The sequence below is a fragment of the Cibotium barometz genome, chromosome 12 (assembly GCF_041138505.1).
Source record: "Cibotium barometz isolate CiBa-2024 chromosome 12, ASM4113850v1, whole genome shotgun sequence".
Taxonomy (NCBI): domain Eukaryota; kingdom Viridiplantae; phylum Streptophyta; class Polypodiopsida; order Cyatheales; family Cibotiaceae; genus Cibotium; species Cibotium barometz.
In genome coordinates, this window is record NC_141057.1 from 16,602,381 (window position 1) to 16,630,098 (window position 27,718).

At 48.0% G+C, this 27,718-nt stretch overlaps 3 protein-coding genes across 3 annotated transcripts in view; all 3 read right to left on the reverse strand.

Moving 5' to 3' along the window:
- The window catches only part of LOC147633131 (forkhead-associated domain protein), a 78,299-nt gene that overhangs the window by 29,738 nt on the left and 20,843 nt on the right, over positions 1–27,718 (reverse strand). The gene's annotated exons all lie outside the window — the stretch shown is intronic.
- LOC147633133 (uncharacterized) lies at positions 3,898–4,741 on the reverse strand. The gene has a single exon (XM_086806146.1). It carries the CDS (start codon positions 4,637–4,639, stop codon positions 4,205–4,207), a length of 435 nt encoding a protein of 144 aa, XP_086662272.1. The 5' UTR covers positions 4,640–4,741; the 3' UTR covers positions 3,898–4,204.
- LOC147633134 (uncharacterized) lies at positions 4,525–7,358 on the reverse strand. Its single transcript, XM_086806144.1, has 4 exons — positions 5,497–7,358; positions 5,018–5,363; positions 4,756–4,917; positions 4,525–4,660 (listed from the first exon to the last, which is right to left on the reverse strand). Exons 1-3 carry the CDS (start codon positions 7,068–7,070, stop codon positions 4,822–4,824), a joined length of 2,016 nt encoding a protein of 671 aa, XP_086662270.1. The 5' UTR covers positions 7,071–7,358; the 3' UTR covers positions 4,525–4,660; positions 4,756–4,821.

A 27,718-nucleotide genomic window follows, 5' to 3' on the forward strand; every position in this document is an offset into this window, starting at 1 on the left:
GCCCTTAGGGCTACCCCAAAAGGGGGTATTGTATCCCTTGAATGGGCAAGGGGTAGGCCTTAGGCCACCCCAAGGGACCCAAGAGGCCCATGGCCTTTGCCCACCAGCCAAGGAGAGTGTGGCCCTGTCGGCCAGCCCATTAGGGCTTGGCCAGCCAAACGACATGCCTTAAAGGCCAGCCCAGCCAGTCGTCTAACCCATGGGGCAGCCAGGACCGTAGGTGACCAAGGCCAGCACTGGTCCGGACAGCAACCTGGACAGAATGCACAGGGAAGCCAGGTCCATAGTGTGAATGCACTTGATTAAAGTGACTTCAGCAAGTCGTGGAGATTTAAAAAACAGGCCAACTCATGCATGAGCCAGCCGACCAGCAATTGGAAGACCTATAAATAGTTTAGGAATAAATCGTGTCAACCATCTCATTATTCATAAGGGGTTGCTGTATTCCAAGGCTAGGACAGAGTGCTACAGCCATCATGGTTCCCTAGGTCATCATGGGTGTGTTTTAGGGTTTCGTAGGTCATCATGGCTGCGTTTTAGGGTTTTGGCTTCTGGCTTAGGGTTGTTCAGGTCAGCGAATTGCACTGAGTACAAAACTCACAGTTCACACAGCAATCTTTTCAACCTGGGTACTCACCTGCACACACACATTGCCAAGAATGCTTGCTTTTCTTTAGTGCTCTCTCTCTCTCTCTCTCTCTCTCTCTCTCTCTCACGAGTGCAAAGCCCTATACAACCGGCTCCGCATACAGAGAGCCTTGGGAGCCATCACAGAGCAAGAGTCGAGGAGAGAGATGAGGAGACTTACTCACCGCAAAAGGCAGGCCTTTGCAAAGATACAGGAGCTAGAGATCTTCCATTTCTTCATGAGTAGAGAGAGCCCTATCTCATGGTGGCACTTCAGAGAGCCCTGGACACCGACACCCATTGCAGACCCACAGACATGGCACACATATGCAGAGGGCCTATACCATGCCCCACAGCAGCCACCTATACCTCAGCCACAGGAGCCTCGACCTACCACAGCTAGCTTCTTTACCCACTTGATGGTAAAGGAAGCTATCCGCCGCCTATAGCATGGACGGGCCACCGACCATATGGGCCTACAAGGTGAGCATCTCATATATGCAGTAGATTCTTTGGCTCCTTTTCTTGCAACCCTGTTTAATAGGGCACTAGCAGAGGGTTTGCCTGCGGAGTGGACGATGCACACCATTGTGCCGATCCACAAAAGGGATATGCTCGATCCGAGCAACTACAGGACGGTTATGGTTGGCCACGTGTTGGCCAAACTCTATAGTGCAGTGTTGGAGCAAGAGCTTAGCTTATATGCTGAGCAAGCAGGTTTACGCTCATCAGGGCAGGCAAGCTTGAGGAGAGCTTTCTCTACCACTAACCATGTATTCACTTTGAGATGTATGATTGATCAGGCCAGAGTGAGGAAGAGAAAGCTCTATTGCTGCTTTGTGGATTTCCGCAAGGCATTTGACACAGTACCACGAGAGAGGCTCTTTCAGTGCCTACAGTCTCTTGGCATACCGGCAGATATGACAAGGGGCATCTATGCATTATATGAGCGGGTTTTTGGGCGAGTTAGATGCCCACGACGTATGTCCGAGACTATTGCTAGCACCATTACCTTCTCCGCAACAACCACGCGCTTCACCATGGGTTCAACAACCAGAGCTAGATTGACACGAGGATATGCAGCATTGGCTATGCTAGAGAGACAATGCCACCAGGTGCATTTTCAGGAGCCCCGGACGAAGGGGTGGCTATTTGACACATTAGTCACACCGGCACTGATGTATGGAGCAATGGTATGGGCGCCAAGCCTTGCTACCCATTGGTGGACAGATAGAGAGACCACAGGCCCTCATGATGGCACGCATGATACGCAGCAAACCGTCAGTACCTCATGACATTATCTGAGCAGAGTTTGCTGCGCCTCCTATGATGGTAGAGGCCATATTCCAGACTATATGCCTGCTAGACTGATTCAGAGAGATGCCACAGGACAGATTGTCATACAGAGCTTTTGAGGCATCTAGACGGCTGGCTGAGGCAGGAGACAGAGGATCATGGTATGCACAGGTCACACATTGGTTCTCACAGCATGGCCTAGACATGGATCATCTACCACCATTCCAGTATGACAAGGATGCACCACATATCCGTCTCTCTCATAGTGAGAGGAACAGAGTATTGAGACAGGACCTATGGCAGCTCTATACACGAGAGATATGGATATCGCCTACACAGCCTCTTCCACCGAAGATGCTATACTACAGAGATCACTTCATGAGTATCACTGATGATGGATTTATAGAGAGGCCTAGATACATGGAGGAATTTTTACCACACGGCTCCCGAGTAGCTATTGGTCAGCTTAGAGTCTCATCACATCGATTGGAGATCGAGACTGGCAGAGCAGCACGGATCCCCTGAGAGGAGAGGGTATGCAGATTGTGCAGAGAGGAGGTGGAGAGTGAGGAGCATTATGTATGCAGTTGCAGAGCATTATGTATGCAGTTGCAGAGCATATACAACCATCAGAGAGAGATATCCCATTTTATTCAAAGAGCCACATTCCCTACGCCAAATCTTTGAGGCAGCAGACCAGCGCATACTGGGGAGATTCATTCTAGACATACAGCGTCACAGAGAGACATCATTACAGGCTCTGACAACTCCAGAGGGGGGACGACAGACACAGATTACTACATTTTTTCAGAGATCCACCCCCCTCCCAGCCCCTACACAGCAGGGAATTACTCTCCAGAGAGCAGAGACACTTAGAGCCTGCAAGAGACAGAGGACACCTGGCTTTCGGACACCACGCCTATACCAGAGAGAGATGACAGAGATCAGAGATCAGTTTCACAGAGAGGGTGCGGAGCGACTGGCTCTCGCTTCAGAGCAGACCCAGGCATGTTCTTCAGGGAGCTGTGGACACCCCCTTCATTGATGTATACCGTCCAAAACAGACGAAACCAAACCAAACCAAACCTTCGAAACGACGAAACAACGAAACGGACGAAACGTTTCATGTTACTATGATACGGAGACACACCATGCTTCGGGCACCCGCTTACCAGAGGTCGGAGGCTACAAGTGGGAGTCCACTTTCCGTCCTCAGGCAAGGTTACGTGGAGGTACTAGAGGATTTGGAGGGGTTGCTGTCCTTTACTTTACAGGGAGGAGCTATAGCATGTCGTGGAGAGATGACGAGGCCCATTTCATGTGGATCCGCATACATACTGATCGGCCACGTGATATTTATGTTGCCATATGCTACTTCGCGCTCAAGGCTCCACCTACGCCACCCATGCAGAGGGTGAGTCACCATACCTCCCCCTTTATGAGGATGTGGCACCAGCCTGGACATTTCCCAGTATGAAAGGGGTTTTGTGGACTCAAGGATGTCTAAATATTTGGAAAGTACAAGCTTTGGGAATGGGGGATTATCCTAGAATACAAAGGACCACACTCCTAAAATTTAGGAGAGTTGCTATTTTTGGCCCAACTCCGATGGAAATTCTGTTCGCGTCATTACATCTCGAATTGAGCAGATACCAAGAGTTGGCAAAGTGCCTATGACAGAATGTCTACCAGTTGGGATATTTTTCAAGGTTGATGTGTACGTACTGTACGTAATGTACGGTACGTATTTGTACGTTGTTCCGTACAGATAAAATTTTTGTGTACGTAAAAATACGTACCATTGTAAAAAATATCAATCTATATGGCATTTCATATCAAAATAAACATAAAAAGATCCAAATACATTTTAAATTGTGAGAGAGACCTACAAGACAATCTAATAAGGTCTTTGCTAATACGCATTTGATTAGTAATCACAAAACCCTTGCCGCATGTTGTAAAACTCGTTACTTCAGAAATCAAACATCAGATACCAAAACCATTTTTCAATCAGATGACAGAGATCAATCTTCAATCACCAATCACCACTCTTAGAAGTTAGCTCTATATAAACTGATGAATCAGTGTTCACAGTGCACACAACAAAAGTCTCGACTCTCATCCATGTCAAAAGGCTGCAAATGCATCAAGATTCAAAACAAACTGAATACAATGCACATACTACATAGCAAGCTGCAACACTACATCATAGAAATGTCCCCAAAAGGCCCATAAGGGCTAGTCCAGAGTCTAGACTCCACAATGAAACATGATCTAAGAGTCAAAACTCCTCATCAGATGATGATGATGACGATGCACCAGAAGAGAGCAAGTCCCCATCTGTCAAGACATTGCCCTCGTCGTCATACTCAGGCTCTGCCATCACGGGCACATGTGATGATGTGAAAGATGTATCATGAGATCCATGTGCTACATCATCATCTCCTGGCTCACTCTGAGTATGAATGAGAGTGACAGCCTCATTCGCCCGAGTCCGCTGCGTACGAACAGGCAGCTTCCCCCGACGAATGCTCCTCCGTCTAGCGCTCTCTGAATCTGCAGCCTCCTCACGCAAAGGTATCGCCAAAGCCCGTGCGCGTGACCTTGTGACACGACGATCGATGCTCTCCAACTCTCTATGAAGGAGTCGTATAATATCTGCCTGCTCGTCTCTGACACGCTGCTCCACGTCGCCCTCAGTAGAGGTTGGCACCATCTTCACATGGGTCGGATCTGCCTGTGGAAAAGCAAAATCCGACAAGTCAGAACCACAAGAAATGACTTATATTGAAATGTGTCAAAAGACGTACGACAGTTAAAACTTAAATATACCTGCTTGGGTGCCCCCAAAGCATGATAATCTCGCACGAGCTTCATGTTAGCTCGGCAATACACTAATCACTCCAGCTGAGCGGTACTAAGTCGATTGCGGATCTTCGTGTGAACCAAGGAGTAGGCACTCCAATTGCGCTCACAAGCACCAGCAGAACAATCCTACGATCACGAATCACGATACGATTTCGGAGTCAAGACTCAAAACCCTTAATGAATCAAACTTTAAAGATGGATGCAATTGTGAAAGAGTCAAGAGTACCTGCGAGAGGATTCGGAGAGCATGATGAGTCAACTTTGGAAGACCTTGTCTTCCATAGCTCTGCCACCACGTGAGAGGAAATTTCGTCGCCTCCTCTCTCAAAACCACCGCTCTAGCAAAGGATGGTCCTAGATTGTTCATAAAACTCACCATCTCTGCATCAACCTCAAGTTGCTCATCCTCGTCGTACATTATGTTGATGTACTGGTCTTTCTGCGTGAGCAGAGTGCTCTCACTAAACAGCTCTGGCTTCTTGTAGAAGGGATGAAGCAATGCAGCCATCCCATGAATGGGACGGCTCATAAATGTCCATCGCCGCTCTACAATAGCCAGGATGTCACCACGGCTACAAATTGACAAGCCAACATTCCAACAGTCATTATATAATATAACTTTAAACATATTGTTCATTGTTGCAATGTGCATATTATTTAATATTAATATAATCCACCAAGAACAATATCCAAGTGTACACTCACTGAGACTCCGTCAATGTCGTACAGGTGGCAATATGGCGCTTCATCTCCATGAAGAGATGATAGACCAGTCCAAGAGTAGAGCCCTCCATATCTGTGATTCGGAGGAGGACATGGATAGGCTGCAATGCCACCGTCAAGCTCTGTACCTCTGTCCAAAAGGCCTCGTCAAGCACTTTCCGCTGAATGTATCTAGTGGCCTCTGTCTGTGCATGGTGCATAAACCTCCATTTCGGGTCCACCACAGTCTGTAGTAGTGGGTCCCGCAATCTAAAAAGCCTCTGCAAGACCAAGAACATATAAGAAAACCTGGTCTTCGAGGGTCGCACCATATCAAGTGCACTATGGCTCCTGAAGATGGCCAAAGCCTGATGTTTTTTTCGGAAAAATGTAGTAATCTTCATGGCATCTGCAACATTAGGTTGCACCCATGGCAACTTTCCAATATCCTCCATCAGCAGGTCCAAGCAATGTGCAGCACAAGGAGTCCAAGCAATGCGAGGAAACTCTGCCTCGACCAATTCACCCATACGCTTGCAATTTGAAGCATTGTCTGTCACCACTTGGACCACATTCTCTGGCCCAACATCCAAAATTGCCTGTCTGATGTGGTGATAAATAAACTCAGCACTGATGGATTCTCCTGCCTTTCCTGCATCCACAGCCCGCAAGAAGTATGTGCCAAGACATGAGGACACCAAAATATTGATAATGTGTCGTCTACGCATATCACTCCAGCCATCAGATATGATGGTGCACCCAAAAGACTGCCATCCTGCCTTGACAGGTACCAATGCCTTGTCTATCAAGGCTTTCTGCTCTTCAAGCATCGTGGTACGCATTTTGTTACACTCCACCCCGGACCACGAGTCTGTGTGGCCAACCTCTGCTATGGCCCTCACCATTCTCTTCCATTGATCAGTCCTCAGTACATTGAAGGAGATGTTGCACTCCACAAGAGTGCTTGCAATCTCCATCTCAGCCACTTTTTGTCTCTCTTTCACCCACGAAAGAGATGACACACGTGAAGGCAAAGTACTCTGTCTCAGCACATGTGCATCATCATCCTCATCACCCTCCTGCATGACACGGGCCCTCTTTCTGCCCCCTGTAGACTGGCTATCCTGTGTGGAAGAATCACCCATCTCCCCCACAAGCGCATCATGAAGTGCGTCTTGAGTGTGCTGGCTGCCCCTTACCTTCTTTGAACCCTTTGCTGTTGATGAATTCTCAGCAATGAGCTTGTCTCTGATATCCTGCGGCATCTGCTTGCACCCACCACAATTGCCGGTGGTGCCAATACCTGTCAAGTGTATCACGACACGAGAAATTGTGCTCGTGAGCTCGAAGTTGCAATACTTGCACTGCCATCTACGCGTGCCAGAACCAGCTTGGGTCGGCGTATTAATAACACGGATGACATTCGTGTGCTCCTGCCAGTAGGGGTTGCATGGCTTCGGCATATTGGATCCTGGAAGCTCTGTGACACAAACAAAGAGAGAGAGAGAGCTTAGAGCAGAGTACATACTCCAAAGGAAGAAAGAGAGAGAGAGAGAGAGAGGGAGAGCGTAGAGCATACTCCAAAGGAGGAAAGAGAGAGAGAGAGAGAGAGAGAGGGACCCCGGACTCGGGAGGGAGTGAGAGAGAGACGAGATTAATCATGTAGACAGTAGTACATTGGCAGAGAGAGAGAGAGAGAGAGAGAGAGAGAGAGAGAGAGAGAGAGTACAGTACGAGATGCATCATGAGGGACCAAGGCCATGAGCGAGAGAGCGTGTGAATTACCTGTGCACAGTGTGCAAAGACGGAGCGAAACAGAGCGCTGGGCGAAACAGGCGAAATTCCAAAACAAGGCCAAAATCGCACAGCGAAGGTCAAAAAGGGGGTTTTTTTTTTTTTTTTTTTTTTTTTTAAAAATAAACGTACGGATGGATCCGTACGCGTACGGATCCGTACAGTACGTTCCGTACGGTACGGATCGATCCGTACGTACGTACGGATGCAACCTTGATATTTTTAGAGATAAAGTTTCTGGAAGGACCCATCTCTTAGATTGGGACATGTGGCAAGAAAGTGGACCAAAGTGAGACAAGTGGCTTGACACTTGTTAGAAAGTGGATCAAAGTGAGACAAGTGGCCTCACACTCGTCACTTCCGCTATTGTGTGGCTCTCCATTTGTCATTGTAGCCTTCTCTTGCTATTTTAGCTCATGGGAGGCCCAAATCTATAAATTGGAGCCCTCTCTCTTCATTAATGGAGGCTCTCTTGCTGCACACTAGCCTCTGCCACCGTTACAGGCTACCCTAAGGATGGCTACTCTCTTTCTCTCTCTCTCTTGAAGGCTGCCCATGAAGAATACCGGCTGTTGGGGACTGTTTTGGAGGCTTCCATCGCAAAAATACTTAAGGCAAGGGTATTTAATCATTAATTATGATTTCTAGCCATTGTACTTGTTGTACCAACCCTTGTTCCTACTGTACCAGCCATTGTACTGGGACTGTACCAATCCTTGTACTTGTACTTGTTGTATCAACCATTGTACTGGCTATACCAAGCTTTGTACCTGCTGTACCAGCCTTTGTACCTACTGTACCGACTATACCAACCACTGTACCAACCATTGTACTTGTTGTACCGGCTGAATGGAGAGTTGTACTTGCTGTACCAACTCTATTGCATGAAGACCCATGGTTTTTGGGGAAGAATCAGTACCCACATGGAGGAATATGGATTATATTGTTGGCTCGGCATTTCTACAGCCTGTGTTCCGGATTGGTTGCCTCGTGTTGGGCTTTGTTATGGCATTTGTATATGGATAATCCGGCATCTCCCGTGGGGAGAGTAAGGCCCTCATAGCTAGTACATGATATTATTCTCCTTGGGTAATAAAATACTCCGAGGGGGGGGGGGGTCGGCCCATTCCGGCCTCTATGTGGGGTCACATATGCAAGCTCCATTTTCAGCATTTGTGGATGTTTTGTCCAGCTTTTATGTTTTATGCAAATGATGATGGATATGTGTTAAGGATGTGGCCATGTTTAAATGTTTTAATATGCATCGACGGTATCAACAAGTGTGTCAAAGGCCCTAGTCCCCCGGGCACCGCGAGTTTCAGGATGTCATACACTATTCTAGCATTGGAGATGTGATGTTGGCAGGTGATTTCAACGTGCGTACGAAACAGCATCAAGTGCCCTTTTTTGAGAGTGATGAGCCTGTGTACAAAGATCCAGCAACAGAGGAGTTGGGAGTCAGGACTTGACAAGACTTCCCAGGACATGTAGGATTTGAAGGAGATAGCACAGGCAAAAGCATAAACAGGAAACATATGAGAGTGCAAAGGAGATTGAGAGAGTTGGAGAAGATCACCTTTTATAACAGCAGTAAAGCTTTACAATGGCAATGGCCAACAACTCAGTGTTGAACTATGTGCAAGGGAAATAGATAAATGAGTGAATAATGGGGAACTCCTTATATAGTGCAGGAGGAAATTGACCGACTGCCTATAGGGCTAGGCGACTAGCCCTGGACAAATAAATAGGAGAAAAATCTAGTAAAATCCCAGATAAATAGTAAAGCCCCAAAACACTGAGATGCACAATTCTAACACCCCCTCTGCAGCTCATAAAGTGTAAGAGTCGGAAGAAGATAAGTCAATGAAGATGCAACCATGGGCCCTCCAGCACCGCGAATACTGGAATCACCTTGAAGAGAGCACCCACCAACCTGTTTCCTCGAAACAAGATGCCACCACGAACAGCAAGGAACTTTGCTTGGCTATGAATCCCTACACAAGCGCGCAATGAACTCCAAGAATAGATCATGAGCTGCTACGGCCATAATTCCCAACGGTGGACGGAACACATCACGTCCCAAAAAGCCTCAAACAATGAACTTGTAATCTCTGTTGTACCAAAGATAACCATGTCCTGCCAGATGTGTAATGCTTGGAACTCCGAATCCCGGTCCCCATGCACCAGTAAGTGGAGCTGTAATCAGCCCCCTCTCCTGCCCACAAGCCTCTTTTGGCTAGAAGCACATGGGGGAAACTGCATGTGTCCTAGAGAAGCACACCATCTAGGGTCTCCTAAGCCGGAAGCGCCTTGGGAGCCATAGAAATGGTCCTAGAATCTATATCACTATCCTATGTCATGTCTTTGTCTTTTCTCTGAGATGAAACCTTGCCCTTGGTCATGTCCTTCTTCTTGGACAAACAATCTTTGGACAGATGTCCTCTTTTCCCGCAAGAGAAGCAACGACTCTGACCTTTCTTTTGAATTGAGGAAAGTGTCTAGTCAGAACTGTTGGTTGACACCTTCAACTTACCCTGTGAGATGACCTGCGAGATGAGAACCGACTCCTCCTCCAAAAGTAGGGAGCTGAGATCATCAAAATCCAACTGAGTGGATGTGACCTAGCACTGCAAAGATCAAAAAATAACATCATAGTCCAGAGGAAGAGGATAAGAGAAGCCAGCTGAGAAGAGGACAAAGCAGCACCCATAGCCAGTAACTGGTCATGGATAACCTTGGCCTTCATGAGAAGATTGCATGGAATTGTTTTCAAGAAATAACAAGTTGTAGAGCTGCCCTTGTAAGGTAATTGCCCTCATCGATGAATCTCGTGCAAAGAGATCCTCCAATTTTGACCATACCTGATGAGCACTGGTGGGAGTTTGCGCTGCCGGTGAGACCTCCTCGGTGATGGTCCGCACAAGCACAGAATGCGTCTTCGAGTCCTGGTTCTCCCAGTCTTGTAATTCCACATCAAATTCATCCTCCTGATCTTGAGTCCACTGCCTAGAGTTTTGAGGACACTCGGGCTTCCTTTTAGTACCCTAAACAATGTCCCACAAACCCTTGTGGATGAACCAAACCCGCATCTGAAGCTTCCAATGAGCGTAGTTGGGTCCTTTCAACTTGTCATCCTTGTTCGTACAAGGGGGAGCCATATCCACAGCAACAAAGAACAAATCTCAGCTCTCAAACACTTCTCTCAAGTGCTTTCCAACGAAGCGAGGCACCAGGAACAATCAGCCCCATCTCAAACCTGAGAGAGAAGGAGGCTGGACAACAGCAGCAAAACAGTCCAAGAATCCACCGAGAACCTCCTACCAGAAGGATAGGAACTCGTGGAGGAAGAAAGAAATGTACAGCCACTTGTCTGGCAACTCCACATGCAAGAGAACTCACCAAAAACAGATGCTGGTGCAGAAAACACAGCCACAACTCCACCTTTTGCCTCTGTAGAAGAAAATGCAACCACCAAAACTGGCCGGCAGCAAACAGCAGGCTGGCTGGACCTGAAAACGCAGTGTTGGGAAACACAGCCACTTGTTGTCATAGATCTGCAGCCGGGAGAGATATGGAGAAAAACGCACCGCAAAAGGAGGGAAAGGTGGGCAGATTTGCAGAGTTTAGAGCAGCCTGGATCTAAGCGAATGATACCATGAAGGAGATAGCAAAGGCGGAAGCATAAGCAGGAAACATATGAGAGAGTGCAAAGGAGATTGAGAGAGTTGGACAAGATCACCTTTTATAATAGCAGTAAAGCTTTACAATGGCAATGGCCAGCAACTGAGTGTTGAACTATGTGCAAGGGAAATGGATAAATGAGTGAATAATGGGGAACTCCTTATATAGTGCAGGAGGAAACTGGCTGACTGCCTCTAGGGCTGGCTGACTGGCCCTGGACAAATAAATAGGAGAAAAATCCAATAAAATCCCAGATGCATAGTAAAGCCCCAAAACACTGAGATGCACAATTCTAACAGGATTCAGATTATGGAGATCATATGCTCGAGCTAGGAGGATCACATGGATTGGCCATACTCAATGGCCTCGCTAGATGGCCACGTTCAGGAGCCTTTACATGCTTTTCACATAAGCATGCACACAACAGGCGGCCGACAGTGCACTCCACGACAGATAGACCCGGTGCGACTACATTGGACTGCTGGCTAGGACCATTATCTCTCATACCGGACATACAGTCTTTTAAAGTCTCACCTCGCCCCTTCGTTGTGGCTGCCGATCATGCATACCTTTCCTTCAGCATTGCATGCCGCTTTGATCCGATGCCACCACCGAGCAGGCCCCAGAGACATCCCCGATATCACTTCACCAGAGAGACGGCATCCAGCTACGCCAACCACTTGTAGAGTGCTCTGCAGGACATGGACCCACATGTATTGTTGGAGGACGTCACGCGCAGTTCGCCTCAACACTCCACAAGTCAACTGCCACGTACTTCCCTCACACTCGGCCATTCGTCACACCTCCAAGCAAGAATGTCCCACAGAAAGGCTGGTATGATGATGAATGCTGGGAAACCCATGCTTGCCTCATCCGAGAGGAAGCACAGGGGATCTGTACACATCGTCAGGCGCGCGTGATCTTTCGCCGCCTCGTGCGGAGGAAGAAAAAAGCCTACCTGGCAAAATTGGAACATGAGTTGTACCATCTTTTCTTGGGATAGGACAACAAGAAGGCGTGGCGAGTTTTCCAAACACCCAGAGCCCAAACACCTATTACATCACCGAAGACATGGCATGCTTATGCTACCTCGCTCTACCAGATACCCGGACAGCCACCTCTTCCCCGACCACCAGAGAGCCGACTCACCTCCTCCACCTTCTTCTCTATCAGCATGATCTGCGATGTCATTGACAGGTTGCAGAATGGCCGAGCTCAGGATCATGATGGATTAGTGGCATAGCACCTTTCGCATGTGAGGGATGTGCTCGTGCCACTCTTAGCCCACCTGTTCAATTAGGCCCTTTGTGAAGGTTTCCCTGCCAGTTGGTAAGCGAATACTATAGTACCGATCCTGAAAGCGGGTGGTCCTACGGTTCCGAGTACCTATAGGACCATCATGGTTGGCAATGTGCTAGCCAAGCTCTATGGATCACTACTAGAGCATGAGTTGAGTAAATGGGTAGAGACACATCAGCATTGCAGTTGTATCAGGCCACTAGTTCCTCTTTGACCACATGTTATAGCTAGTTGTTTTTCAATTTATGCTTTTCATTTTCTACTCGGGACATTTAGTTTCCTTGAGTTTTGGATGTATTGGTACTTTAGTCTCATAGGCCACTTTGGCCTCTTGTAGACGTTATGCGGAAGGCAGCCGACGCTAGATTGACGAGGGGATATGCAGCCCTTGGCTCGCTAGAGAGGCAATGCTCACAGATACAGTTTCAGGAGCCGAGGATGAAGCTTTGGCTATTTGATACTCTAGTTACACCTGCACTACTGTATGGTGCCCCCATCTGGGGTCCTAGCTTATACCACAGGAGGAGACAGAGGAGAGAGCCGGCCGTGACAGATACAGAGGGAGGTATATGATGGGTGGAAGCCAATGGAGAGGCCCCTCGTGGCGATGATCTCACGCATGATTAGGAGTAAACCATCAGTGCCACATGAGATTGTGCGGGCAAAGATGGGTGCTGCAGCGATAGTGACAGAGGCTGCTCTATTCCAGACAGTGACATACTGGCATAGGCTATGGGAGCTTCCACTTGATAGATACCCCCAGCTAGCCCTGGAGTCCTCGAGACACTTGACACTTGAGGGAGATACAGAGTGCTGGTATGCACAGGTAGGCACTTGGTTTGGCATGCACGATATGCAAATGGAGGCACTCCCCCCCTTCCAGTACAGCATAGAGGCCCCGTCATTTGCTCTCAGCCGCACAGAGCAAAACAGGGTTATCAGGAAGGACATTGTCAGACTGGATACTCAGAGGACATGGAGTTCACCTAGTCGTCCATTGGGGACGAAGATGGCCTTCTACAAAGATCACCTCCTATGCCTGACAGAGGATGGGTTCATCATCCGTCCACGCTACATGGACATACACCTATCCTTTGGGGTGAGATGTGCGATCGGTCACATCCGCACCTCGTCTCATCAGCTCAAAGTGGAGACTGCCACATATGGCCCTAGGGCGGCCACACCAGAGGACCGGATATGCCAACTCTGTCACAAAGAGCCTGAGACAGAGGACCATTACATATGCCGATGCCTTGTATACTATGAGATTCGGGGGAGGTTCCACTGCCTCTTCCGAGCTGGGTTCGGACCACTTTCCAGGACCATGGACTTCCCGGATCAAAGATGCCTGGGACTTTTTCTTCTAGAGCTCCGCAGACACAGGGAGTCCTTAGTGAGATCCAGATCAGCTGTACTTGCTTGAGGACCAGCACAGAGAGCTCTCACCGACTTCTTCCATACCAGCACTCCGAGGGCCGATCCACCCATCATACCCAGACCACAGGCTAGTGTAGGAGCTTGGCCGAGAGGTGTGACACTCGATACAACCACTCAGTTATGTAGAGTTCGACGGCCCAGACCCCATGGCCCTCACCCACGGCCACGCCACCACAAGAAGATCCGGGCCATCATCTCCCATCATCGCAGGACCTTCTCGTGCACCAACTCAGTTTTACCACCTTGAGCACCATGTCATAGTGGCCCATGAGGGATGTATTAGGGTGATATGAGAGCTCTCTGCTCATGTACCTAGATCAGATTTTAAAGTTCTAGATTTTTTGTTATCTTTCTTTATTACTATTTTGTACCCAAGATGATGTACCTCATGGATATGATGTAACCTTTTGGTCTCATAGGTCATTTTGGCCTTTTGCAGACGTTAATACAACTTTCTTTCTCTCTCTCTCTCTCTCTCTCTCCCCTCCCCCGCGGTCCCCCCCCGTCGACCACGATCACCTCATCAGCTCCAGATCCAGGACATGCTCCACCACCATCAAGCTACCTTTCCACGTGACATAGCTGAGGGAGACCTCTTGGCCATACTCGTCAACCCCATGCTTGACATTTTGGAGATTGGTATACCATCTACTCGGAGCTGATGTTGCTCCCATGTTTTTATGTTCTTAGTATTCCATGACGAGTTTCCATGGACAGTTTTGTATCACCCCAATGAGATAGCTATATTTATGTTTTCATTCTATTTTATTTTCCCTCAGTGGATCACCACAGCCGAGCTGGTAGCACTGATGGATGGAGACGTATGGAGAGGCCCTTGGTTTCTATGATTTCCTGGATGATTAGGGCCAAGGCCTCCGAACCACATGATATTATCCGTGCAGAGATGGCTGCCCCCCCATTGGTAGTAGAGGCACTCACTCGATCAATCTCCTTTATACATAGCACTTGGGCTCTCCCTAGAGACAGATATGCTCGCTTAGCCCTGGAGTCTTCACGACAGTTGGCATCACAGGGAGACGGATCATGTTGGTATGCACAGATGACAGCTTGGTTCCAACTCCATGGCTTTAGTATGGACAGGCTACCTCCATTTCAGTACTCCCTGGATGCACCCTCCCTCTCTCTCACACGGGTAGAGATTACCAGACTTATCAGGCAGGACTTGACTCAGCTGGACACTAGGAGGACATGGATACAGCCGACACACGAGCTTGGTACGAAGATGGCTTTCTATAGAGATCATCTTCTCCAGCTCACGGAGGATGGGTTTGTGATTAGACCCAGCTACATGGATACTCATCTTTCTCATGGGGTACGGTGTGCTATTGGTCAGATGCGCACATCCTCACACCAGCTAGAGATTGAGACTGGCAGATTCAGAGGAGTACCTGCTGAGGCCAGGATTTGTCAGCTGTGCCAGATGGAGCCAGAGACAGAGTTACATTACATATGTCACTGTCCAGTATATTATGAGATACGAGGCCGTTTTCACTGCCTGTTTAGAGAGGGTTTGGGACCACTTTCTAGAGTCATGAGATACCAGGATCAGAGATGCCTCGGATTATACTTGCTGGAGCTGCGTAGACACAGAGAGGGTCTCTTGAGAGGGAGGGGATCAGAGAGGGAGAGACACCTACAGAGGCAAATTACGGACTTCTTTCGACCAGAGATTGAGCAGTCAGGCCAGCAAGCATTGTAGCTAGCCCCAGAGTATAGCCACACCAGAGGTACACTGATTGATCGGGCTATAGAGCTGGGGCAGTCCAGGCGCCCCAAGATGAGAGGCCCATCTCGACACCAGCGGAGACTACAACAGAGGATCAGGACCATACTAGCACGGCATGGGAGACGTCCAGTCAGAGTACTCACCATGGAGGACACTGAGGATATCCGCCATCGACCGATGAGAGACATCTTTGGATAGTGATGTGTATGATGCTTACCTTTGTTGCTGGAGTTTTCCTCCCAGATGTTACCCATTAGGAGCTCCTAGTACCGTACTTTTCCTCATAGTTGATTCAGTTTCAGTTAGTTGTTTAGTTGTTTTTAGCTTTTCTTACACAGACATTGTATCAGATCCACCAATTGTTGTAATCTTTTTGGTCTCATAGGTCATTTTGGCCTTCTGCAGACGTTAATATATCATTTCATTTCATCATCTCTCTCTCTCTCTCTCTCTCTCTCTCTCTCTCTCTCTCTCTCTCTCTCTCTCTCTCTCTCTCTCTCTCTCTCTCTCTCTCTCTCTCATTTTGTTGGGATGACAGAGGATACCCCATACAGGTACTCCGATTTGTCTCATAGGCCGAGTTCGGTCTTTTGGAAGACGTTAATAAAATCTCTCTCTCTCTCTCTCTCTCTCTCTCTCTCTCTCTCTCTCTCTCTCTCTCTCTCTCTCTCTCTCTCTCTCTCTCTGTGCGCCCCCCTCTTTCTCTCTCTCCGCTGCTCTTCGCTGTTCCGCCTGCGCCCACCCCTCCCGCTACCTGCATGCGCCCCCCTCTTTCTCTCTCTTCGCTGTTCCCACGCACCCTTCCTCAGCTGTTCCGCCTCCCTGTTCCCACGCTTTCTCTCTCTTCGCTGCCTGCTCTGCGCCCACCCTTTCTCAGCTGTTCCGCCTCCCTGTTCCCACCCACCCTTCCTCAGCTGTTCCGCCTCTTCGCTTTCTCTCTCTTCGCTGCCTGCTCTGCGCCCCACCCCCTCTCCCACTTTCTCTCTCTGCGCCCACCCTTCCTCAGCTGTTCCGCCTCTTCGCTTTCTCTCTCTTCGCTGCCTGCTCTGCGCCCACCCCCTCTCCCACTTTCTCTCTCTGCGCCCACCCTTCCTCAGCTGTTCCGCCTCCTTGTTCCCACGCTTTCTCTCGCTTCGCTGCCTGCTCTGCGCCCACCCTTTCTCAGCTGTTCCGCCTCCCTGTTCCCACCCACCCTTCCTCAGCTGTTCCGCCTCTTCGCTTTCTCTCTCTTCGCTGCCTGCTCTGCGCCCACCCCCTCTCCCACTTTCTCTCTCTGCGCCCACCCTTCCTCAGCTGTTCCGCCTCTTCGCTTTCTCTCTCTTCGCTGCCTGCTCTGCGCCCACCCCCTCTCCCACTTTCTCTCTCTGCGCCCACCCTTCCTCAGCTGTTCCGCCTCCCTGTTCCCACGCTTTCTCTCTCTTCGCTGCCTGCTCTGCGCCCACCCTTTCTCAGCTGTTCCCACCCACCCTTCCTCAGGCCCCCAAGGCAGCAACATAATTCTCTCTCTCTGCTGAATCTCCTCTCTTTCCCTTTCCCCTGCATGACTTGACCCCCCCCCTCCCTGTTGGCTGCTGTTTCGTGCTGCTGCCATGGATTAATTTTCAGTCCATTGGCTGTGGGAAGTTCTGCAAAAAGTCATGGCCAAGACCGGGTTTAAAGAGGAGCTCGTGAAGGTGGAGGACAAGCTCGGCACAATTATCAAAGAAAACAAGAAGATGGTCGACTCTTCCGTTACCGCAATCATAAACCGCCTCTCCAAACTCGAGAAGGGATTTGACAAAATCCAAGAGCTCGAAGAGAGATCTTCCAAGCAAGAGGCTGAGATTTCAGCCTTAAAGGAGGAACTAGTGGAGGCCAAACTGCATGCTAAAAGTCAAGCGGCTGAAATCTCAGCCCTCAAAAAGGAGTTGGAAGCCACTTCAAAAAGCAAGCTTGAGGATGGAGAATTTCAGCCCTCCTTGATTGAAGAGCTGAATACCATCAAGGAACAAATGAGGATCATTCGAGAGGAGGAGGAGCAACATAAAGAGAAGACATCTTCATGGGTGGAGGTGATCACAAAGACACAAAAGAAGATGGACGAGGCCGAGAAATGGATCGAGGTCGCCAAGAAAGGGAAAGGTAAAGAATCGCCACCCATCCCCACTCCCACCATCATCAACATGACCCTTGAAGAGGAGCAAAGGAGGAAGACCCGGGCCTTACATGTACGAGTGTCCGGTCTAAAAGACCGTGATGATGCGGAAGGGGAAACCAAGGAGCTCTTCTCTATGATGGGCATTGAAGCCACGCACACAAAGGCATGGAGAGTGGGAAAGAAGAGGGAAGGTAGTGGCGAATCTTCTTCTAAGGAGAGAGCACTTATCATTCGTTTCCCCTCCATGGAAGCGAAGAAGGACTTCTTGAAGAGACGTCCTACACTCAAGCAAACGGGAATATTTCTTGGAGATGACCTCACACTCTCGCAACTTGCCCACATGAAAGAAGTTATGCCCGAGATAAGGGCAGCCCGAGAGAAAGGGAAAGTGGCCTTCTATAGAGATGGTAGAGTGGTGATTATGGAGAGGCGCTCTTCATGACGGCGCGAGACCTATGGGACTACACTCAAAGTTGCTACTTGGAATTGTAATGGATCTCTACGCCTTGATGTAGGGGCTTTTGAGGATAGTTTCACTGGGAGGGACATCATCTTCTACTGTGAGACGCATCAGGCTCCTGGACAGTCCATGCCACATGTTAGTGGATACCGATGGGAGACAGCTTGTAGACAGGAGACTCGTTCAAAGCATAGAGGACGGGGCTCAGGAGGAGTGGCAGTATTGTTTAGAGAGGAGCTACAGCCACTGATACATATAGTCCGCAGAGATGAGCAGGCTAGGTACATGTGGGTTAGACTGAGGGCAGAGACCGGCAGATATCTCTACATTGCTATATGCTATTTTGCTCCTAGTACATCAGTGTATGCATCACCTAGCGGGCAGTCTCCCTTTTCTATTTTGGATGATGACATTTGGGAGTTCTCCAAGGATGGTGACATCATTCTCTTGGGGGACTTCAATGCCAGGATCGCCCATAGCCAGACAGTATTTATTTTACCTCAGAGGAGATGTTGAGGGAGCTTGATGTTAGGGATATGGGCCTATCTAGACTCTCACAGGATGAGGAACATACAGTGTATGGGCGGTATTTGATAGACATGGGGACTGCACATGGATTGGCCATCCTGAATGGCCTACAGAGATTCCCGACATCGGGCGGTTTCACTAGCTTTCCACATCGGCATGGTGCTAGTACAGTGGACTATGTTATGGCTCAGCCCAGTCTCATTCCCTCTTTTCAGGATTTTATGGTAGGCACTAGGCCGGTTGGAATAGTAGTGGATCATGCTATCTTGTCCTTCACTCTCACATTTCAGTTCAGCACCGCTCCATTGGGACAGGTCTCCACACACACTCGTTATACCTTTACGAGGGAGACTGACACCGTATACACGGATGAGATATACAGACGCCTATGTGCCGAGGAGCCAGGACGGCCATTAGATGAGCTCACTCAGATATTGATAGAGACGCTTCAAGCTGCAGCATCAGAGGCATATCCCCATAGTCAGCCTACACAGAGACGATCTGGGAACATGCCCCAGAACAGTTGGTATGATGAGGAGTGCAGAGAGATGAGGATCAGATTACAGAGAGAGGTGCTCATGGGTGTTACCACTCACAAACAGTCACGGATTACCTTCCAGCACCTAGTGCGACAGAAGAAGAGGGCTTATCTTGCTCAGTTAGAGAGGGATTTGTACCAGTTGTTTATGAGTCAGGACTCAGGCGAGGCATGGAGACTATTCCATGAGCATTCACCATCACCAGCCATTACCTCCACAGAGATTTGGGGTGAGTATGCAGCATCCCTGTACACAGCACCAGGACAGCCGCCCCTGCCAGACCCATCGGAGCCATGCCCAGAGACGTGTGCTTTCTTTACTGCTGAGATGGTAAGGAAAGCTATTGACAAGATGAGGACTGGGAGAGCATATGATCATGATGGTTTGGTAGCAGAGCACTTTATTCATGCCAGAGATATGCTTGCAGAGCTTCTTGCTATGATGTTTAACCGAGCCATGTGTGAGGGTTTTCCTGAGACTTGGAATATGTCCACGATTGTGCCTATCTTCAAGTCAGGGGATCCTATGCTTCCTGGGAATTATCGTACCATCATGATTGGTCACACATTGGCTAGATTATATGCATCTATTCTTGAGCAGGAGTTGAGTAGATGGGCAGAGAGAGAGGGCATACGTGCATCAGGGCAGGCAGGGTTCAGGAGAGGTTTCTCCACTCTTGACCATATCTTGACACTCAGAGCTATTATTGAGGAGGGCAGATTATATGGCAGGAGGATTTACTGTTGCTTTGTGGATTTCCGCAAAGCTTTTGACACGGTACCGAGAGCCAGACTGATGCGCAGACTACAGGAGATGGGAGTGCCCACAGAGCTGATTTGGGGAATCATGGCTTTATACAGGACAGTTGTGGGGCAGGTACGTACTACCCAGGGTGTATCTGAGATGGTTCACTCCACTATTGGGGTGAAACAGGGCTGCCCCCTTTCCCCCACCTTATTTGGGATGTATGTGGATGAGGTTTCGGACTATGTAGAGCGGGAGGGTGACAGAGGAGCACAGCTAGCAGGGACATGGATTCCGCTGTTATTGTATGCTGATGATATTGTGCTGATCTCAGATTCTCCAGAGGGGATGCAGCGTCATTTGGATGCATTGCACATGTTTGCAGAGGACAGTGGATTGTCTGTTAACCTTGGTAAAACCAAGGTGATGGTGTTTAACACCACAGCACAGTGGGTTAGGAGGTCAATGCCCACCTTTACATATGGTCAAGAGACAGTGGAGTATACAGATGCATATACTTACCTTGGTGTGGTTTTTAGTGGCCCACTATTTTCCTTGAGGAGAGCAGCGGAGACCAGATTGACCAGAGCTTATGCAGCATTGGGGAGACTAGAGAGGATGTGTTCGCAGGTTCAGTTTCAGGAACCTCGAACAAAGCTCTGGCTCTTTGACACTTTGGTCACTTCAGCCATGCTGTATGGAGTGGAGATATGGGGACCCTCAGTGGATCACCACAGCCGAGCTGGTAGCACTGATGGATGGAGACGTATGGAGAGGTCCTTGGTTTCTATGATTTCCCGGATGATTAGGGCCAAGGCCTCCGTACCACATGATATTATCCGTGCAGAGATGGCTGCCCCCCCATTGGTAGTAGAGGCACTCACTCGATCAGTCTTCTTTATACATAGCACTTGGGCTCTCCCTAGAGACAGATATGCTCGCTTAGCCCTGGAGTCTTCACGACAGTTGGCATCACAGGGAGACAGATCATGTTGGTATGCACAGATGACAGCTTGGTTCCAACTCCATGGCTTTAGTATGGACAAGCTACCTCCATTTCAGTACTCCCTGGATGCACCCTCCCTCTCTCTCACACGGGCAGAGATTACCAGACTTATCAGGCAAGACTTGACTCAGCTGGACACTAGGAGGACATGGATACAGCCGACACACGAGCTTGGTACGAAGATGGCTTTCTATAGAGATCATCTTCTCCAGCTCACGGAGGATGGGTTTGTGATTAGACCCAGCTACATGGATACTCATCTTTCTCATGGGGTACGGTGTGCTATTGGTCAGATGCGCACATCCTCACACCAGCTAGAGATTGAGACTGGCAGATTCAGAGGAGTACCAGCCGAGGCCAGGATTTGTCAGCTGTGCCAGATGGAGCCAGAGACAGAGTTACATTACATATGTCACTGTCCGATATATTATGAGATACGAGGCCGTTTTCACTGCCTGTTCAGAGAGGGCTTTGGACCACTTTCTAGAGTCATGAGATACCAGGATCAGAGATGCCTCGGATTGTACTTGCTAGAGCTGCGTAGACATAGAGAGGGTCTCCTGAGAGGGAGGGGATCAGAGAGGGAGAGACACCTACAGAGGCAGATTACAGACTTCTTTCGACCAGAGATTGAGCAGTTAGGTCAGCAGGCATTGCAGCTAGTCCCAGAGTACAGCCGCACCAAAGGTACACTGATTGATCGGGCTATAGAGCTGGGGCGGTCCAGGCGCCCCAAGATGAGAGGTCCATCTCGACACCGGCGGAGACTACAACAGAGGATCAGGACCATACTAGCACGGCATGGGAGTGTTGGAATTAGGGTTGCAGGAAAGCACACAAAGCTTGGAGAAGAAGAAGCAAGAATGCACACAACACAAAGTGTATTAGATTGTGTCAATGTACAAAGATAAGTTAGCCCTAGAAGGATGGGCGTATATACAAGCCGGGAGAAAAAACCTCCTAAAGAGGGAAAAAGTGCCCCGGCGGTCCTAAGTGTGTTCACACACATCACTGCCTATATATATGGCAACAAATCCCCCCTGGGAGTGATGGTGTGAACGAGAGCTGGCACTCATGTATAGGGGAGTGCCATGCCCGAAGTAGATCAATCCACAAAGGGGAGCAAGCCCAAAGCTTTGCGGAAAGCTTCGAACTTCTCACGAGGAAGTGCCTCTGTGAAAAGATCGGCGAGGTTGTCCTGTGTTGGCACATAGGCCAAGCTGATCTCTCCTGCTGAGAGTCTCTCCCTGACATAGTGATAATGCACCTCAATGTGCTTTGTGCGAGCATGAAAAACTGGGTTTCTCGCAACTGCCAATGCGCTCTGACTGTCAGTGAAGATAGAGGTGGCAGACTCCTGTCCAACACCCAAGTCAGCCATAAGCCGTCTGAGCCACACACACTCAACCGTAGCTGTGAAAGCTGCCCTGTACTCAGCTTCACAACTAGAAGTGGCCACAGTAGGTTGCTTCTTGCTCAACCAAGATATGCATGAGCTACCGAGCATGAAACAAAAACCACTTGTGGACACTCTTGTGTCATAGCAACCAGCCCAATCTGAGTCCGAAAAAGCATGTAAATCTGGCGGCAACGATCCCCCCTTGGGATAAAACAACCCAAGATGTATGGTGCCACTCAAGTAGCGAAAGATGCGTTTAACTGCCTTCCAATGCTGAGACCCTGGGCTATGCATAAACCTGCTCACCTGTGAGACTGCAAACTGAATGTCCGGCCTCGTAATGCATACATAAATGAGGCAACCAACAGCTGTCTGATAGAGTGTGACATCAAAGTGATCTCCAGCATCATGAAGACTCAACTTCAAACCTGTCTCCATTGGAGTAGCAATAGGCTTGCAGTCTTCAAGGCCAAATCTCCGCAACAATGTCTCAATATACTTTGTCTGACACAAAGCAATACCTCCATCACACTGCTTAAATTGTATCCCCAAATAATGATGCAAATGTCCCAAATCTGACATCTCAAAAGAGGCATTCAAATCAGCCTTAAAATCAGCAATATGACTTTCATTTGGTCCTGTGAGCAGCATGTCATCGACATAGAGAGCAATGATTAGATGTACACCATCCACACGTTTAACATACAAAGTGCTTTCTGTTGGACTATTTTGAAACCCATGTGCAGTAAAATATGCATGTATCTTTTCATACCAAGCTCGTGGAGCTTGCTTTAAACCATATAAAGCCTTTTTCAACCTGCACACTTTGTTTTCCTGCCCTCTTTGAACAAAACCACGAGGCTGCGATACATACACCTCCTCATGCAAATCTCCATTCAAGAACGCAGTCTTTATGTCCAACTGATGTACATTCCAACCATTATGAGCTGCCAATGCACAAATGCTACGAATGGTAGTCATACGACAAGTGGGAGCAAAGGTCTCATCAAAATCAATGCCCTTTTCTTGAGCATAACCCTTTGCAACAAGTCTAGCCTTATAGCGATCAACACTACCATCTGGCTTTCGTTTCAATTTAAAAACCCACTTACATCCAATGGCCTTTTTACCAATAGGCAAATCACACAAAGACCATGTACCATTCTTCATTATAGCATCATATTCACTTTGCATTGCAGCCAACCAATTTTCTGAATTTTGTGCCTCATCAAATGAAAGAGGTTCTTCCTCTTCACACATACTAGACACAGCCAAAGCATAACAATCTGATGCATAAGAGGCATGCTGAAAACCTGAACGAGTACGACTAGTCATAGGTGCATCAATCTTACTATCACGCAAGGTTTGCACCAGCCATTTAGGCATACCTCTAGCCTGCTCATTTTCAGCCCTATCCTCATGAATTACATCCTGTAAATCTGCATCAGAAATAGGCTGATCTATGATGTCGTTTGAAATCTGCATAGGCTGAATATTTGCCTCATTAGGACTTACATTTGAATTCCCACCTGTAAAGAGAGGCAACAACGTATCAAATACATCCCATGAGCTCACACCTGTCTCTTTGGTACATGATAACAAGGGCTGCACACCATCTTCCACAAAAACAACATCTCGACTAATCAAGATACGCTTTGACTGCGGATGATACAATCTATAACCCTTGCTCTCAGCACTGTAACCAACAAAAATGCATTTGACAGCCTTATCATCCAATTTTCTGCGTTGTTGCATAGGCACTAAAGCATAGGCCAAGCAACCAAAGACACGCAAGTGACCAATAGAAGGCTTCCTGCCATGCCAAGCTTCGTATGGAGTAATAGACTGCAAGGCCTTAGTGGGACACCTGTTGAGTACATATGCAGCACACATGACAGCCTCAAGCCAAAACGCATGTGGCAAAGCTTGGCTCTTAACCATACATCGTGCCATCTCCATAAGTGACCTGTTCTTCCTCTCAGCAACACCATTTTGCTGAGGGGTATACGGCACTGTACATTGGTGTTTTATCCCACGACTAGCCAGAAATGCATCAAACTCTTTAGACATGTACTCCCCCCCTCGATCAGAACGGAGGGTGCCCACAGTACAATTGGATACATTTTCAACCATAAGGAAAAACTGTTTGAAGCACAAAAACACTTCGGACTTTGCCTTCAGTGGATATACCCATGCATGCCTTGAGTAATCATCAATGAAAGTCACGAAGTACAAGTGTTTACCAAATGATGGAGTTTGCATAGGCCCACATACATCACTATGTACAAGCTGCAATTTGCGAGTGGCCCGCACAGAACCATCCTTTGGAAACGCAGAACGCTGCATTTTGCCCAAAATACAGCCTTCACAAACATGTTTCAATGGTGCCTCAAGAGGGGGCAATGAAGCAACCATATCAAATTTCTGCAAACACAGCAAACTAGCAAAGTTCAGATGACCAAAACGAGCATGCCATAGTTTTGCATCTGAAACTGCCTTTTCATCAGAAACTGCATTTGCTGAATCTTCCACACACTTGTCATAAGAATTGAGCCTATACAGCCCACGAAACAAGGTGCCAGATACAATAATCGTATCACCAGAAGTCAAATCATGAACAGTACATCTGTCATCCACAAATTTGACTACAAGTCCAAGTCTAGCAAGTGCAGAGACAGACAATAGATTCTTCTTTATCCCTGGCACATACAAAGCATCTGAAAGTGTGAAAGCGCTGCCATTTGCAGCAGTAAGCATAATTTTACCAATGCCCTTCACTGGGTAAGAAGCATTGTTGGCACATGTGACAGTATTCCCATTAGGGACAGCCTCAAGAGAAGTGAACATATCACGATGCGAGGTAATGTGCTTTGTAGCACCACTGTCAAAATACCAAACATGAGAGTCAACAGAAACTGCCAAACATGCATCATGTACAGATGGGTCATACTGGCAATACACGCTAAACGCCCATTCTGTATCCTGCACAACATTTGCAGAATCTGCATTTGTAGAAGCATCCGCTATTGTGGCTGCATTTGACTCTTTCTTCTTTGCCTCTTTAGCCTTTAGCTTAGGGCAATTCTTAATGACATGATCATTTGCCTTACAATAGTTGCACCTGGTCTTTTTCTTGCCTTTATCAAGAGCCTTCTCATTCTTATTGTTGCTACCTGTGGAAGGAGAAGAAGTTGCAGACCTACTAATAGGAGAAGAAACAGTGGAAGGGGCTGCCTTACCACTTCTTCTCTGCTGCTGGGCAGCAATAAATGCTTGATCAACTGCACGCTGCCTGGCCTTGTTTTGCCTGGACTGCGCTTCTTGCAAGAGCTTGTTGACTAAAGTATCATACTTGACAGCATCAGGTCTGTCCTCATTAAGAAGTCTCCACGTGGAAGCAAAAGTCTGATATGTCTCAGGTAAAGCATCAAGAACAGTCTGCACAAGAGAATGATCAGGAATAATCTCACCTGCAGAAATCAACTGTTCTTTGAGATCTTTAATCTCAACAAGAAAAACATTCATGTCATCATCTTCCTGCATAATCTTCAATTCTAGCTCTTTACGCAGGTAAGCGATTTTTGCCTCGTTACGACCTGCATACAAACCAGCTAGAATATCCCAAGCCTGTTTTGCTGTTTTAGCTGAACGAATATGTGAGGTGATGTTACGTTTGACAGAAAGTGCAATCAAGGCATGAGCCTGCGCATCTTTACCATCCCAACGAGCTTGTTCAGCAGTGGGTAAAACAGCAGCAACAGTAGAGCTGCTAGAACCTGCAACATCCTCAACAGATCCTACATCCACAGAACCTGGACGTACATCCGTACCCTGCACAATGTTCCACACTCCTTTTGCAACCAAAACATGCTGCATCATGTATGCCCAAAGTGGGTAGTTGCTATCTCCATCAAGTTTGTCTTCAGCAGACAACATGCGAAATACATCATTGCTGTTATCAGCCATGGCCACTGACTGAAACTGATGCAAAAGCTGCCTGTAATGAAGCAAAGATTGAACAAAAAACAACTCGTGCTATGTAGCACGGTCCACAATAGAATACGTATGCCTGTTTTGCAGAAAACTGCACTGTCGAAATTTCTGTAGAAAATGACGAAAACACCTGTGCAGAACTTGAAATGCAAAAACGGAGCCCAAAACGACCTCAGATGCGAATTCTGAGAACGCAAAGCCCTACGGGCGAATTTGTAGAGTATAGGGACTTGGAAGCTGTCGTGAAAACTCACCTCAATCAGAGAACGTGAGTCGAAGGGTGCTGGCGGCGTAGCCCTGGGAGCCAATGCCTGCTCTGATACCAATTGTTGGAATTAGGGTTGCAGGAAAGCACACAAAGCTTGGAGAAGAAGAAGCAAGAATGCACACAACACAAAGTGTATTAGATTGTGTCAATGTACAAAGATAAGTTAGCCCTAGAAGGATGGGCGTATATACAAGCCGGGGGAAAAAACCTCCTAAAGAGGGAAAAAGTGCCCCGGCGGTCCTAAGTGTGTTCACACACATCACTGCCTATATATATGGCAACAGGGAGACGTCCAGTCAGAGTACTCACCATGGAGGACATTGAGGATATCCGCCATCGACCGATGAGAGACATCTTTGGATAGTGATGTGTATGATGCTTACCTTTGTTGCTGGAGTTTTCCTCCCACATGTTATCCATTAGGAGCTCCTGGTACCGTACTTTTCCTCATAGTTGTTTCAGTTTCAGTTAGTTGTTTAATTGTTTTTAGCTTTCCTTACACAGACATTGTATCAGATCCACCAATTGTTGTAACCTTTTTGGTCTCATAGGTCATTTTGGCCTTTTGAAGACGTTAATATATCATTTCATTTCATTTCTCTCTCTCTCTCTCTCTCTCTCTCTCTCTCTCTCTCTCTCTCTCTCTCTCTGTGCACGTCTCTTTCTATGTTGTGCGTTATCTTCATCACAAAAGATTGCTGAATTATGAACATCGACATTACCGATTCTATCCACCGAGCTTTGGCATGTAACATACTGCTTCCACAGCCATGGATAAAGGGACATGCGGATCAGGTGTGGCATATGAACAAGTCCTTAATGCAAAAAGGTAATTTAGGAAAGATATAAATTGACTTTAAAACAAAAGGTTTTTCTATGACACTCCCGGTAGGAGAGTATTTGGCAAAGTGGAAAATAGCGGTTCCAAATTGTTTGCAGTGCCATCATCAAATAAAGTTATCATTTGCTGTGGGTATGCACTGACACAAGGGATTTTTTGAATCGTCTATTTTCAGATATGCAAATCAGATTCCCACTGGCTGGGCTGGCCTCTAAGGCCTGTCGGCTGCCTGGCCCTAGCCCCTTGGGCTGGTCAACAGTCTGCCCAGACCTCCATTGGGCTGGTGGGCAAGGCCTAGGGCCTTGCTGGCCCTTCTCAGGTGGCGTAAGCCTACTCAATGCTCACACAAGAG

What these genes read in the sequence shown, in the direction of transcription:
- LOC147633133 (XM_086806146.1), bottom strand. Translation starts at nt 4,639, where the DNA reads ATGGTGCCAACCTCTACTGAGGGCGACGTGGAGCAGCGTGTCAGAGAC.
- LOC147633134 (XM_086806144.1), bottom strand. Translation starts at nt 7,070, where the DNA reads ATGCTCTACGCTCTCCCTCTCTCTCTCTCTCTCTCTTTCTTCCTTTGG. An exon ending in ACGACATTGACGGAGTCTCA is followed by an intron (nt 5,364 to 5,496) that starts GTGAGTGTACAC and finishes GTCAATTTGTAG; the next exon opens with CCGTGGTGACATCCTGGCTA. An exon ending in CTCTCCGAATCCTCTCGCAG is followed by an intron (nt 4,918 to 5,017) that starts GTACTCTTGACT and finishes TCGTGATCGTAG; the next exon opens with GATTGTTCTGCTGGTGCTTG.